This window comes from Nematostella vectensis, chromosome 10, assembly GCF_932526225.1.
Source record: "Nematostella vectensis chromosome 10, jaNemVect1.1, whole genome shotgun sequence".
NCBI classification, from domain to species: domain Eukaryota; kingdom Metazoa; phylum Cnidaria; class Anthozoa; order Actiniaria; family Edwardsiidae; genus Nematostella; species Nematostella vectensis.
Window position 1 is genome coordinate 5,468,713 of NC_064043.1, and position 14,154 is coordinate 5,482,866.

The 14,154-nt window shown below is 39.7% G+C and overlaps 2 protein-coding genes and 1 long non-coding RNA gene across 7 annotated transcripts in view; 1 reads left to right on the forward strand and 2 right to left on the reverse strand.

Moving 5' to 3' along the window:
- Nucleotides 1-536: 536 nt before the first annotated feature.
- LOC116604662 lies at nt 537-1,355 on the reverse strand. Its single transcript, XR_004291171.2, has 2 exons — nt 1,214-1,355; nt 537-1,024 (listed from the first exon to the last, which is right to left on the reverse strand). It is a non-coding gene; the product is annotated as an uncharacterized LOC116604662 (long non-coding RNA).
- LOC5522117 (dual serine/threonine and tyrosine protein kinase) lies at nt 974-8,917 on the forward strand. Its single transcript, XM_048733823.1, has 5 exons — nt 974-1,711; nt 3,425-4,664; nt 4,731-4,968; nt 6,248-6,485; nt 7,161-8,917. The coding sequence occupies exons 1-5, from the start codon at nt 974-976 to the stop codon at nt 7,560-7,562; spliced, it is 2,856 nt and encodes a 951-aa protein (XP_048589780.1). The 3' UTR covers nt 7,563-8,917.
- The window catches only part of LOC5521996 (dynein axonemal heavy chain 3-like), an 85,438-nt gene continuing 79,473 nt past the window's right edge, over nt 8,190-14,154 (reverse strand). For 4 of the 5 annotated variants that reach the window (XM_048733821.1, XM_048733820.1, XM_048733819.1 and 1 more), the window contains 5 exons: nt 13,929-14,029; nt 10,371-10,433; nt 10,041-10,088; nt 9,877-9,937; nt 8,190-9,483 (listed from right to left, as the gene is read on the reverse strand). In XM_048733821.1, coding sequence (XP_048589778.1) covers nt 9,338-9,483; nt 9,877-9,937; nt 10,041-10,088; nt 10,371-10,433; nt 13,929-14,029 — 419 coding nt within the window. In that variant the 3' untranslated portion in view covers nt 8,190-9,337. Of the gene's footprint in view, nt 9,484-9,876; nt 9,938-10,040; nt 10,089-10,370; nt 10,434-11,367; nt 11,877-12,061; nt 14,030-14,154 lie in introns of those variants that run through there. The other variant, XR_007314052.1, reaches the window with a different exon arrangement.

The following is a 14,154-nucleotide window of genomic DNA, read 5'->3' on the forward strand; positions in this document are numbered from 1 at the left end:
AGTTTTGAAACAGGCTACCTTAACAGCCCCTCAGTTGTACTGGGTCAAAACTGTCCTCCTCTGTGGGTCCGTACGGGGTTTCACAGGTAGTGAGGTATTGTTCTTTCTTTGTTTATTCCGCTTTAGAAGAGGTTGTAGTTTTTTTGGAGAAGGATACTGTTTTTGATATGGCGAATAAGACTAGTTTGGGAAGTAGGGAACCAATCGACATGTGTTAAGTCAGTGGGAGTGGACATAGTGGACGGTTGCCGGGAGCCAAATTTATCCCCAATCTTAATACGATGCGACAATGGATACATTGTAGAATAGGTTACTATTCACGCTGAATTCATTATAGCAGAGTATATAAGATTACTGAATATGAATAAATTATCGAATTGCTCAACTGCAGGGAGGTAATAGGTTAAATGGTGGTTGATACTGGATATGCTTGGCGAGACGTGACTAAGGCCAGCACGCTGTTTACCCGCCCACCCACCCGTGTTCTATGCCTGTTCTAACCGCACGTCAGCGTTCCATGATTGGACACGAATCAATACTATCCATAAATATATTTATAGACATTTTCATGTGATTTTTGCGTGCCAGAATGTTTTTTTTTTTGGCTTTGGTCTAACCCCCCCCCTCCCCTTGTCTGCCTGTCTTTGCATGACATTTCTTTCCGGTTTTTCTGAGAATAATAAAATCCGTTGCATTATGTTGACATACCGGCGTTAACGGAGGTGACCTCTCAGAAAACTAAAAGCATATAAACCGAGCGATTCAAAAGAGGAATCGCAATGAATAAATCGCAAATAGATTGTTTATTTTTAAGGAGGATGCATGAGTCAAACTCAGATAACAGTGGGATAAAATTGTTATAAATTAGATCAAGTGCGTAAATTGCGTGACGCAACCTTTACAGCGTGGCATCTGGGACTCTCCCGACATCCATGAAGCAAAACGAAAGCAGTCTGCCGAAGTCAAGCAGAAAATGCCGTCCCTCGAAGAAGTGTTCAAAGAGTTTCGCAGGAACAGATCCAGCCTACAACAGATCCACGAAGACACTTTAAAATGTTTTCAAAGTATAGAGAAGAGTCTAGCAGACAAGAAACACGAAGAACTGGTCCAAGAAATGACAACAACATTGGCGTCTCAACAGCAGGTTGACGGAAGCGATATAAATCTCGAGAATATTCAGCTCGTTACGGGAGGGGAATCCATCGCTACTAACCTGTCGGAGAGTCTTTATACCGAGGCTGAACGCAGCAAAGTTTCTAAGTTCCTTACGCAAACGCCAGCTCTCATAGTCACCGGTCAAACCAACTGCGGTAAGAGCTCAATCATCAATGAGTTCTTAGGTGCTAGGGTTGTTCCAACAAAGGCTCAACCGTGTACCGCTCGTATCGTTCGTATGACTTACTCAGAGACTCCCTACGTCCGTTTGGTGAAACGCGATGGAACCGAGCTTGAAAGGAGAGAATTAAAAAGCAATAAGATTCCTCGGGAATTCATAGAGCTCAACATTGACGACCGAGATGATGAAAAACGCGTGAATGCTACGGTGGAAGCAGGACTGTGCGTTGATTTCCTGAAAGCTGGGATCGACGTGATTGATTCTCCTGGAACCAGCGAAAACGATGTCTTGGATGAGCTCGTTCGCAATCAGATGAAAAGCATTTTGCCGTTCGTCATTTACGTCGTTGATGGGCATAATTTGCTGTCTTCTTCGGTGAGTAATTCAAAAGAATTTGTCGCTGAAGTGAAACCGGAAATACTATTTTCAGAAAAGTCTTCCAAGTGGGTTGAGCGTGCGCATGCGCCTTCTACACCGACGACAATCGATCTTCTACGGTTCAGTCCAATTCAAGTTGTTATTTTGCAAACAAAACAAGTAAAATGCTAGCAAAGCTTTTTATTCTCTTTCTTGTATTACTTGCCGATTCGCGTCTCTGAGTTTTCGAGTTGTTTGTTTGAATTTGTGCTGAAAGAGCGTATAGTAAAACTGCAACTTTTAAGTCCTAGAAACATAAGGCAAAGGTTCTGGGTCTCTGGTCGCAGGGTAATAAGAAAAAAGCCTCTGTTCGAAGGACAAAATAGGAGAGTATTGATTTCCACAAATTAATTTTTCACAATTCTTTCCAATCAACTAAACTAAATATCAAACAAAACTCGTACAAACACATGGCCCCCGCTTCTTCATCGAAATTTGACATGCTAGCAAAAAGCTTTTCGATCATTTACGATACCATTAGTAATAAAAACAGTTCTAGTTACTGGTCCATTAGTAATGCCACGTTAGTGTAGCGGTGCGAACACTTGTCTATGACCGCGGCGTACCGGGTTCTAATCCCACTGAGAGCGCGAATTTTTTTTTTTTACTTTTCATTTTACTTTATAATAATAATAATAATAATTAATTATAATGTTCATGGTGTGTCATGACAACGAAAAAAAGGTATAAGGACAGTTTCATGTACTCTAAGCATCTTGGATGTGTTCATGCTTTGTTCGGTACATCCTGTGTATCTTTTATGCACACAAGAAAATAACTAGGAAAATACATTTGCATTCACGAGTTGGCTCACAGAGCCTTTGATTACAAAACGCTTTTATTCTTCTAAATTAGTAGAGAGATCAAAGAACTTCTATTCTGTTGTAATAGTATTTTACAGTGCTTCATTCCCACCAAAAAAGTTGGTATTTTTCTTAACTCTAATTTACCTAAAGAACTGGTTTATGTAAAGCGTTAAATTCACTGCACCGTTAACTTTAAAACTACGCGAACAAAAGTTTGACTCACCTTCAAATAAGCTTGTATTTTTCCGCTGGTGATAACGCCAACTACATAATTACTACAGTACACGTGAGTATGATGTAGTAATGATATTTTTTTAATTCGCCTTCGTGTATTTTAAACAGGCTTTCGATGCAAACTGTCCGGAATTGGGTACCGTCCGTAATTAGGGCGACACACTATGCACTCTTTTTGTTTGATAAGAACCTCTTTAAAATAAACTTCCAGCCTGAAGTTTAACTGAAATTAAAAGTTCTTGTATATATAATTAAAAGAGAAAAAAAGGGTATAAAATACAAAGCGGGTTGTGCAATCGAAGCATGAAACAAAATGTACTCTTTGCTAAAATTTACATAACAGTATATTTGATAAAATCATCAAATTTGTATTAAATCAAAAGAGCGTTTGCAATTATCTTTTTTAACCTAATGTGTATTCCAGGAAAAATCCCCTCCCCCAGTGAGAATATTGATTTAAACGCCACCCAACAATCTCGGAATTTCAACCTCATGGTAGTGATCAATGTAAGGTCTGGATATCGGCACTAGAAAACTTTCCACCCTACCCCCGCCCCCCTCCCCCCCCCCCCCCCCCCCCCCGGTAAGGGTTCTGTCATGTAATTTAATTATTCGACTTCACTTGCTGTAGGACATTAAGAGACTCAATAGCCTTAGGGACGAGAACCCGGACATGGAGGTGTTTTTCGTGGTCAGTAAAATAGAGCCAGCAAAAACGGATTCATCAGATGAAGAAAGTGACGATGACGATAACGACGAATCCGTCAAACAAGCGGAGCCTGTCCAGGAAAGCAAAAAACGCAAGGTTTACGACAAGCTGGTCAAGAAAGGTTTTATAATCCCTTGCGAAGGGGGGAGGGATGCACATCCTAATTTCCACGGTCTATCCGCATGGAGGATAGGAGAATTCAACAAGAGGATGAAAATGAATCCTGCTTGGGACGACTCCGAAGGTTTGTTTAAGGAGTACATGGATGCCTTTCACCGCCTGCACACGTGTCTTCACGACTTCACCAAGTCAAGTCTGACTGCGTGTGTGGAGAACACTTGCAATACCTTAACTTCTGTGTTATCAAGGTGCCTTAGCTTTTTCATTAAAAAAGCGAATTTCTTGAAACAAGGAAAGAAGGAAACCATGGTGATGATCAATCGGATTCGCCAAGAGGAGCTAACAGTGCATGAGAACATTCTGCGTCAAATTGAAAAGCAACGCCTTGACATTACAGAGGTTGTCTCAGACGGGATATTGGAGATCAAGTCCAATGTTCTGGAAGAAGCTAGAACCTTTCAATACAGTGAGCTGGACTTTGTTATCCCAGCCAACGGGTGGGTGCACGGCGCTAAGGCGGTGACGGAATGCCGTGATCAGATCTGGGAGATGGTCTTCAACAAGGTTAGACAGCGAATCAGCTCAACACTCATGGCGATGTTCAGTCATAGAGATGAGTTTTTAGTTGAGCTCGAAAATCGAATAAAGAAGATCGAACAAGAGGCGTTTCCCGATGGTAGACGGTCTACTGCTGGCGTCACAATTCACTTGATGCTTGTCAATTGCTACGAGGTATCTCGCAGCAATTTTCGTTTTTGGGCCACCAAGACCATTATCACCCGACTGGTGGATTTTCTGAAAAGGCTTTTCAAATTTCCACTCGACGTCATACGCGGTAAAGTTAAAGTCGGGGACATGGAGTGGAAAGAAAGGCAAGCATCAGTTGCAATTGAAGCGATAGACGTGGCTAAATTGGTGGAGCATTTGATGCAGAAACTGCTTGAACGCTTCGATGAGTGCCACAGTATATTCAACGACGAGCTTGACAAGGTGATGGCTGTGTTCAAGCAAGGACAGACTCTCAAGGACAGTCAGCGCCAAGGTGAGACCACCCTTGTTTTCCTTTCTTTGGACCACATACAAAAGGTTCCTTATGTTTATTTTGTAGCAATCCTGAAGTTTGCCCCAGACGTTTCAAGCCTAGAGATGCTCTGCTATTGTCTTAGCGACAGAATCAAGTTTGGCAAACCAGAGAAAGGGGAACTTATCGGGACTGGAGCCCAGGGGAATGTATACGAGTGTACAAACATAACAACGCGTGAAGGGAAGCCATGTGTTGTCAAGGAGGTGTCAGTCCCTAATGAAAACACCCTGAAGGATTTGACCCTGGAGCTGCATACTACAAGGTCGGTATCCACACTCCAGTTAATGGTAAAAGGGAAAGATTTTTTAAAGATTTAAGGAAAGTTGATTTTAAAAAGGTTTTAAGGTGGAGTATAGTGTCTAAGCAGAGTCCAGACAATCAATGTAGAGGTCTTTTGTAAACAGGAAAAAATAAAAGGTCGATACAAAAACGGGAACAAAACTAGCCTGGAAGTTGGTAGCCTCCTTCGCAGGCGCTAGCGACGCCTGCCTAAAAACGCCTGCGAGGGAGGCTAGGAAGTTGAAGGCCCGGAGAAGGAGATATAGGTACGACCATGACTGCAACGTAAAGATGAACTGTTTTGATGTGCAGGGGACAATTTCTCTCTACCTTCCTACCTCTTTCTTGAGTTTTAAAAACAAACATAAATTAAGGAACAGTAGAGGCTACAGGTAGAAATATGCGTAAGGCACAGGTTGAGGTACATATGTAAATTTCATGGTACAAGTAGGTGATTAGGGTGCATGAGATATCAAGATTAAGGTACAGGAGAGAGTGTAGATGTAAGAGTAAGGGTGGTCAAATTAAATATTTTATTTAGATGGTATACAGGCCATAAATGGAGGGTTTGAACGATGCTGTGATGTACTACTCAAGAATTCTGAAAACAATGAGACTCGCTCTCTGTTCTCTATGAAAAAAGTAAGTATTAAGTTTAGAGGCACGTTATAGGGGAAGCACGGGTGGCCTAGTGTGTTAGCGCGTCGGCCTCTCACCGCTGTGGCCCAGGTTCGAATCCTGGCTCAAACTGGGGATTTTTTCCGGGTTCCTGCCTTGAATCGAATTTGTCACAAGTGAGTTGAAGTTATTCTCCCGTGTTTCCAGTCTTCTCGGATAAGGACACTAAACCGGAGGTCCCGTCTCTTCAAGCTGTACTACACTAAACCTGAACCGAAGGGACGTAAAAGAACCACTGGGGACGCAATAAACCCTCTGGCAGTGACCACCCCTAGTGACAGTGCTTAACCGAGGTTACACTCATTGCCGGATTAGCTCGCGCTAGTGGCAATTACTGTATTTAAAGATTAAAGATTAAAGAAGGATGTGCTTAAGTTTGTCAAGAACAGAATGTTTAGACACCCAGTGGTCTTAAGGCGCAGAACGTTCTAGCAGCTTAGTAATCGAGTATGATTTTCGGGTAAATATGGAAGAAATAGGGCAATAGGAGTGCAAAATTGCAAATGTAGAGAGGTTCAGAGTAGAGTTTAAAGGAAGAAAGTCTCAACAAGCCTGCAATTTACTTTTGCTTTCGATACCTTTAGGAATATTTGCCACCCAAATATCCTTCCCCTAGTGTGTACCGTCATCCAGCCTGGCCTGTGTAATAGCATCAAGGTACTGATTGTGAGCGAAAGGATGGCTTCTGACCTTCACCGAGCTCTACCCAGGTTGACGTCCTTGCGCAAGCGTCTTGAGATTCTACTGGACGTCGCTCGAGCTTTGAAATATTTGCACAGTCTTGACCTCATTCATCGGGATGTCAAGCTGCAGAACGTGCTGGTAAGAACAAGGAGATAAGTCGTACTAAGTTGTGCGCGATAAAAAAAATTTATATAGTTATTTCGAGATTTCGTTATATTACTTGTCTCCCAATGATGAATCTAATGTAGAAAAGGAAAGTCTTACTAAGTTGTACGCGATAATTGTCGTAAGAGTCTTGACGCCGTTTTATCATCCTAGCTATTTTCGGTTAGATTTTGTAAATATAGTAAAAAAACTGTTTTAAGATGGTGCGACTGTGACTAAGAGAAAATAAGTGGGTGGTAGTTTGGTAGGTTTTGATTACGAATGCTTCGCCTGGAGGGTCTTCCTCAGAAATTTCTTAATTGAGAGGCGAGGAGATACAGTCGACCAAGTGTCTTAATGCATGTGTTCCTGTTTTGATCCCGCGCGAAAAAAATGAATGATTAATGAAAAGTTTAAAAATAATGATCAGACAATACGATTGTTCAGTCCCTTACACCTTATACATTCGTGCCCATTATCTATCCAAGCAAAGCTCCTAACATTTGTCAAGTTCCACTTCCGCATAAGCCTGACAGTAAAAAAAAATGTAAAATTGTTCTTGTAATTTTGGCTTTTTACTGTTGGAAACAAGTATTTCCTGAATTATAAATATGCTTTAATTTATATGCTTATATTTCTGGGATTAATGCTATACCACACCTTTTCAAGGTGGATGAGAAATCCCAAGGAAGCCTGACCGATTTCGGCCTGTGCAAGGCGGAGGGAGTGATGGAGAACTCACTTGTTGGTACACCAACATCTATGGCCCCGGAAATGGTGAAACAGAACTATAACAAATCTGTTGACGTCTATGCCTTTGGTATTTTAATGTGGCGCGTGTGCGAAGGACAAGGAAACCAACCCAGGAACATTGCGCTCCATCCCATTCCTATAATTATGTTAGTGAGAAATGCGCTGGAAGACCGAAAGCCGGAGAGACTGGACCGCTTTATGGGTCCTTGCTGGAATTTGATGGAGCGTTGCTGGGCAACAGTCCCTGATCAAAGGCCAAATTTCCAGGAAATCGAAAGTGATTTGCAAGAAATTCTGTTAGATAAGACTATTCAGTGAACTATTGTTCATAGGAGATAATATCGCTGGAATGTACAGACCTATTTCAAATAAAGTTACACTCGGAAAATCTATGTATCGTAACCCGCAGTGGTTCGTGGGTATCAAATACATGATAAAACAAGCGTAAATAAAGTCAAACACAGGTTAAGAAAGCTTTAGCATTCTTGTTTGTGTACCTCTAAGAGTTCACACGGCGTTCCGAGACCAGGATTCAGCCATTTATGTTACCCATGAACCACTTTGGGTTACGATACATTATGATACGATACATCCCCATTAAATCTTTCAAGATAGTCCTTTTCCACATCCAGATGGCGGTGTTTGCTGCACATATTGACGTTGGTAGAGATATCTTTGCCGAAAATTTTTTTTTCTTAAATAAGGTATTGTGAGATATTTCAGGAATCCCATATATTCATACAAACTTTAGCGTTGCTGGATACCCTTGACAGGGGCGGTAGGAACAATGTTTGTTAAGAAACATTGTGATAATAAACCACGAATTTCCCTCGGTTAAATGCGCCTCGATTTTCAAACGGTTAATGTTGAATCTCAACTAGTATTTTTGACTTTATCCACAACAAAAAACTCATACAACAAAAAGCAGAAACAATAACAATAGTGTATCATCAGTGATCATGTTTATTTCTGTTTCTCATTAATATTTACATTATTTACAATTTCAAAAATTTCAATAAAAATCATTATAATTTATATTAATCACATAGTTTTTAGTACGATAATAAACATCAGTTTATGCATTCCTTATCAAAATCTATACCTTTATACCTTCACTCCATTTTCAGAGAAAAAAATATAATCTTCTGTATCGATCATCGATTTCTTTATTACTTTACACAAAACTAACCTACATAAACTTACACAAAAAAGGCTGTAAACATGCAAGAGATCAACTCTTGGAGTTGTTATTGCCACGTGACATCAATAGGTGACTTGCACTAAGAGATCACGTGACTGTTTTGGTGGCAAACTAACCCGCGCTCAGGCTTTTAGCAGCAAAATAACAGCAACAAAAAGCGATTTATTTAGCGCTCACGAATCAGCGAGAACGTTTCTTTGTCATAAAGCGTTTATTATCTTATAAAGATTATATTTTTTTTGTCGTTCTCTGTTGTGACGGCCGCAGTCATTTCTTTGTTTGTTTGTTTGATTATTTTGTTTTGAGTTTGCCACTCAGAAAGGTCACGTGATCTCTTAGTCCCCTATTGAGTGTTTTGAAAGGCTACGTTACAATTCGAGATTCCCTGTGAAAGAGGGCTGCCGCTACCTGATTAAGTGATGCTGTGTGATAATTATTTTTTATAGTATGCACAATAAATTAATTTAATTCATGTTTATGGGTCATTCATGCGAGATTATATCTAGGAGAATTTTATTTCATATCTTGTGCACTTCTTAGCTATCAGTGATATACCACTTAATGGATGTTTTGTGCATTTGGAATGCATGACAATCAAATGAATCGCGTTAGGTCGATTAATAATTGCCATCTGCCAATCATAAAGCCGTGGCATCATAGCCACGCCCCTGTTGACCCAGTGATCCTCGGGCCTGTCGGTCGATCTTTGATTGACACCTATCAATCATTGAGCTGACACAACATAGCCACGCCCCTGTTGACCCAGTGATCCTCGGGCCTGCCGGTCGATCTTTGACTGACACCTATCAATCATCGAGCTGACACAACATGGCCACGCCCCTGTTGACCCAGTGATCCTCGGGCCTCTCGGTCGATATTTGACTGACACCTATCAATCATCGAGCTGACACAACATAGCCACGCCCCTGTTGACCCAGTGATCCTTGGGCTGATCGGAAGGCAGATTGATGCTCAATACGTAGTTTGTCGAATGTCCGGTTGTCGAGAGCACACCACGACGAGCACTTGTCTTGTAAACTAAAAAAGATACAATTACATACGTGTATACAACACTGGCTTTAGAAAAATGGGTTTTAAAAAGAACCAAAACTACCTACCTTATCACGAGCACGCTACCTTATCACGTGCACGCTACCTTATCACGTGCACGTTACCTTATCAAGAGCACGCTACCTTATCACGTGCACGCTACCTTATCACGTGCACGCTACCTTATCACGAGCACGCTACCTTATCACGTGCACGATACCTTATCACGTGCACGCTACCTTATCACGTGCACGCTACCTTATCACAAGAACAAATTGGGAAACTGACACGCAGGACTAGTTTTGATTTCAGAACTGACACGCGGGACCTATTGTGGACGCGGGACTGACGCGCGGGACTTACTGTTAATGCGGGATTTACCTGGACAAAAGTAAGAATCAGTGTTTGTCAATTCAGCTATTTCTGCTGGTTTTATCCAAATCTGAGATAATAGTTAAGGCAGGCAACAAAGCAAGTACGATACTCAAGTTTGTTTAGAGATAAAAAAATCACATTTAAAAGCACGTCATAAAAAACAAGGATACGGATGGCACAGGATCGTAGAGGATCTTGGGAAGTGATTCCCCGATTTGCTGTTGGACAAAATTGACAAACATTGTTAGTTAGTTCCCATTGAGTGAAATAAGCCGAGTGCCTACAGTCAATCTATTTCTGCATCTGAACTTGAAAAAGTAGAGGAAGAGGTTAAAAAATCAAGAGATTAAGCCTAGTCTCTGATGCTCTGATCGGATTTCCTGTGGTGGGGAATAGATAAGACTCCACAAAAAACTCTTCCCAGATACCATGGTTCATCTACCACCACAGGAAGCCCGGTAGAAACGCCAGGCTGCCTCCTTCTCTTGATACACTCGTACCTTGATGGATCGGTCCCATCTTGCTCCTTCCATGAACAGACCTTTGACGTACACACCGTCCTCCTAGAGCGACAAATCAGCATCTTTTTTTTTTTCTTTGCGGTATTTACGAATAAAATTCCAAAATAACCATCATCTCAAAACATAGCTTTGTCTTTGGATTACTAGGATGATAAAATGGCGGCCGACAGAGCCACAACATTCGTACGACTCATAACTGTCCACAATTATTCTAATTTCGATTAATAACCCTTAATTAACAAGCTTTGAAATCCAAAATGGCGATAAGTCAATCGAACACTGTTAGTTTCAGAGAGTAGTTTTAACTCCAAAAGGGGAGTAAAAAAACGAGGTACAAAATGACTCCCTTTTTGGAGTAATTTTTTACTCCCTTTTTTCTACTCTCTCAAGGGAGTAGATTTTACCCCTGTAGGGGAGTAACTAAAGGGAGTGATTTACTAGGTTGCTTGCTATTACTCCATTAAAGGAGTACAATTTACCCTCAAAATGGAGTTATTTTTTACTCCTTTTTTTCCTACTCTCTCAGGGGAGTAGATTTTACCCACTTTAGGGGGTAGCTAAGTGGAGTAATTTACTAGGTTGCTTGTAGTTACTCCATTAAAAGAGTACAATTCACCCTCAAAATGGGAGTCAATTTTTACCCCCTATTTTGTTATTTCCCCCTACTAATTGGGTAACTAAAGGGATGATTTCAACCCCCTCCCCCTGTTTTTACAAAATGGCCGTTTAAACTCCACCTACTTCAGGGGTTAATACTGGAGAAAGTAGAGTAATTTAGAAACACCAAGGAAAAGACGTTATTATGAATTTGACAAATCATTTAATTAAACAATTCAGTTTAAAAAATAACAAAAATATAAGTTGAAAAAATGTTTGAAAAATAATAGTCATTTGACATAAGGTATCCAGGACAAAATTACTAACAAGTGTCCCAACATAACAAAGCTGAAACAAACATAACACAATATTATTTTTCTATAACAACTTTAACAGCTTTTGAACATTACCCTTTTTGGCGTCATTACGGTTTTCCAAAAGAACTGCCTCCTCCCCCATCTTTGTAAATTCAGATAAGAAGCTAGAAGCCTAATGCCTCTATATGCACCATTTAAATTTGAACCTGGTAGGCTAGCTTGAAAAGATAACTAGGTTCTTCATATGCAGGGTTTACTGTGATCAGAATATACGGACAAAAACCAACTACAGTAACATTAGATATTCAAAATAAATATCTGGACAAATTTTAGGTGCAAGACTGGTTACTAGGTTTTTACTAAGCTAAGTTATTCAATTTTGTGCTTCAAGTAACAGTTTATAAAGCATAGGCGCTTTAGATGTAAGTACAGTGATTAGTGAATAACTTAAGTTTACAAAGTTTTTTATTCGTTTCTTGCGATTTACGCATTGATACATTCCTTATACCTCAAACTTCTTTCTTTTCTGGCTTTCAACTCGAGCACATTTTACTATCTCTATCATAATGTCCTGCGAAGATAATAAGGGAAACACATAAGAAGGTAGTATTGCTTTGGAAGATAACAAAGAATCACAAAACATATCAGTCTAGTTCGAGAAATCCGCTCACGAACGATGATTTGATGCTGAAGTTGGTCGCAAAAATCACATTTAGTATTGAACCTATCACACTATAAAGCCCATTACACACTAACCTTTAACTTCAATCCATGTTCTGCCATCAAATCCTCAAAAAAGGTGGATTACGCGTAGAAAAGACGGTAATAAACGGCTATCTTTTGGAGGTTATGATAATGGCTTTCGTTCGACCGTTATGATTTTGCGCCTTGGGCCCAAGCCCCTCTCGGCCACTAAAGCGAGGGACGCCCGGTACATTTTGGTTTTACGGGCCCTGGTGAGCCGTCTTCTATCTGCAAAGCGGGACTTCTATTTTTTATATAATCTCAAGTAGCATTTCTATTAGAAACAATATATATTATTTTATAATATTCAAATCGGATCTAAGAATTTTATACAATTATCACCCTACCTATCTTTCTTTTAAATGCAGTACTAATTATTCTGAGCGAATTTTGAAAGTACACCACATAAAACTCATGTTCGAGTCCAAGCCTGTCTTTGATTACATTTCTTATTGTTGTAGTATAGCTGACAATATATGCAAGTATGGCGAGGCCTGTTCTTGTATTGAAAATGTTCTTTTAGGATTTCCTAAGAATTTCCTAAGAGTTCCTAAATTGTAGAACTTCAAATCTTCTTCCTAAGATTTTCTTATCCAAATTATTTCAATTTTCTGGTCTACTGCTTATACTAGGAAATCCTAGGAATTTTTAGGAAGTTTAATCATATTTTGTTGTTTTGATCGAACTTAGGAAATCTTAGGAAACTCCTAGGCACAGGGTAGAGTTTTTTGTCTCAATACCAATAAATACGATAAATTATTATTTTTATCTTGTCTTATATAATAAAGACTATCGTTGTCCTTCTTAAATTCAGCTAATTCAGAGTAAAAAAACAACTCTCTTTATTTTATATATTTGGAGTGGTTTGTTACTGCTCTAAAAAGATACAGCTGGAGTAAAAACTACTCTTTCAACACGAGATGGCTGGAGTAGTTTTTACTCTTCAAAACCTACCCCCTAAAAGGAGTACTTTTTTACTCCATTTCTTGACCATCTGGAGTAAAAATAACTCTTTTCACTTCAGATAGTTGGAGTAGCTTTTACTCTGCTAAAATTACTCCCAGAAAAGAGTACTTTTTACTCCATTATTTGACCAACAAGAGTGAAAATTACTCTTTTTCTAATAAACATTCGATACTAATTCTCAGCAGAGTAAAACTTACTCCGTTAAGGGAGTAAACAAAAAAATCACTCCTCAGTGGAGTAGTTTTTACTCCAATAAAGGAGTTCAAATTACTCCTTTAAAAGTACTCCATCGCAAAGAGTAGTTTTTACTCTCTGAGTGGAGTAAAAATAACTCCCTGAAACTAACAGTGAATTAACGTTGAACAAAAGAAAGACATTTATAAGTTAAGTTATAAGTTTAAACTTACGATTAGTTTCTTTTTAAGTTAAAACGTGTAAACTTCCTTTTTTCCATACGGATATGTAAGAAAACTGTGACAATAATATGTAGACAACGATCGGCAGAGTACACTAAAGATTGAATTGGAATGCACATCTTTTCCCGCGACCCAAAACATGTCGTAACACAGACCCTGTACTAACATGTACTAACCGGTTTTACCCTGTACTAACATGTACTAACCGGTTTGACCCTGTACTAACATGTACTAACCGGTTTTACCCTGTACTAACATGTACTAACCGGTTTTACCCTGTACTAACATGTACTAACCGGTTTTACCCTGTACTAACATGTACTAACCAGTTTTACCCTGTAATAACATGTACTAACCGGTTTTACCCGCGACCCAAAACATGTCGTAACACAGACTAACATGTACTAACCGGTTTTACCCTGTACTAACATGTACTAACCGGTTTTACCTGAACTAACATGTACTAACCGGTTTTACCTGAACTAACATGTACTAACCGGTTTTCCGTCGAGGTCATCGCTGTCGTCCATCACGTCGAAGGCGTACCCGAGATGGTCGATGGGAATCTTGTACTTTCTCGCGAAGTTTTGCGTCGCTCCTGGAAAGGGTGTGAGGATTTTAGTGTCAAATATCTTTTTTCAATATATTGTAATTTACAATTCGAATTGGGGAACATTTCCCTATCATATCGTGTCATATTAATATCATATATATATCATCATA

Excerpts from the sequence above, each read along its gene's own strand:
- LOC5522117 (XM_048733823.1), top strand. The coding sequence starts at position 974 with ATGCCGTCCCTCGAAGAAGTGTTCAAAGAGTTTCGCAGGAACAGATCC. Across the intron at positions 1,712-3,424 it reads ATAATTTGCTGTCTTCTTCG|GACATTAAGAGACTCAATAG; the intron begins GTGAGTAATTCA and ends CACTTGCTGTAG. Across the intron at positions 4,969-6,247 it reads CTGGAGCTGCATACTACAAG|GAATATTTGCCACCCAAATA; the intron begins GTCGGTATCCAC and ends CGATACCTTTAG.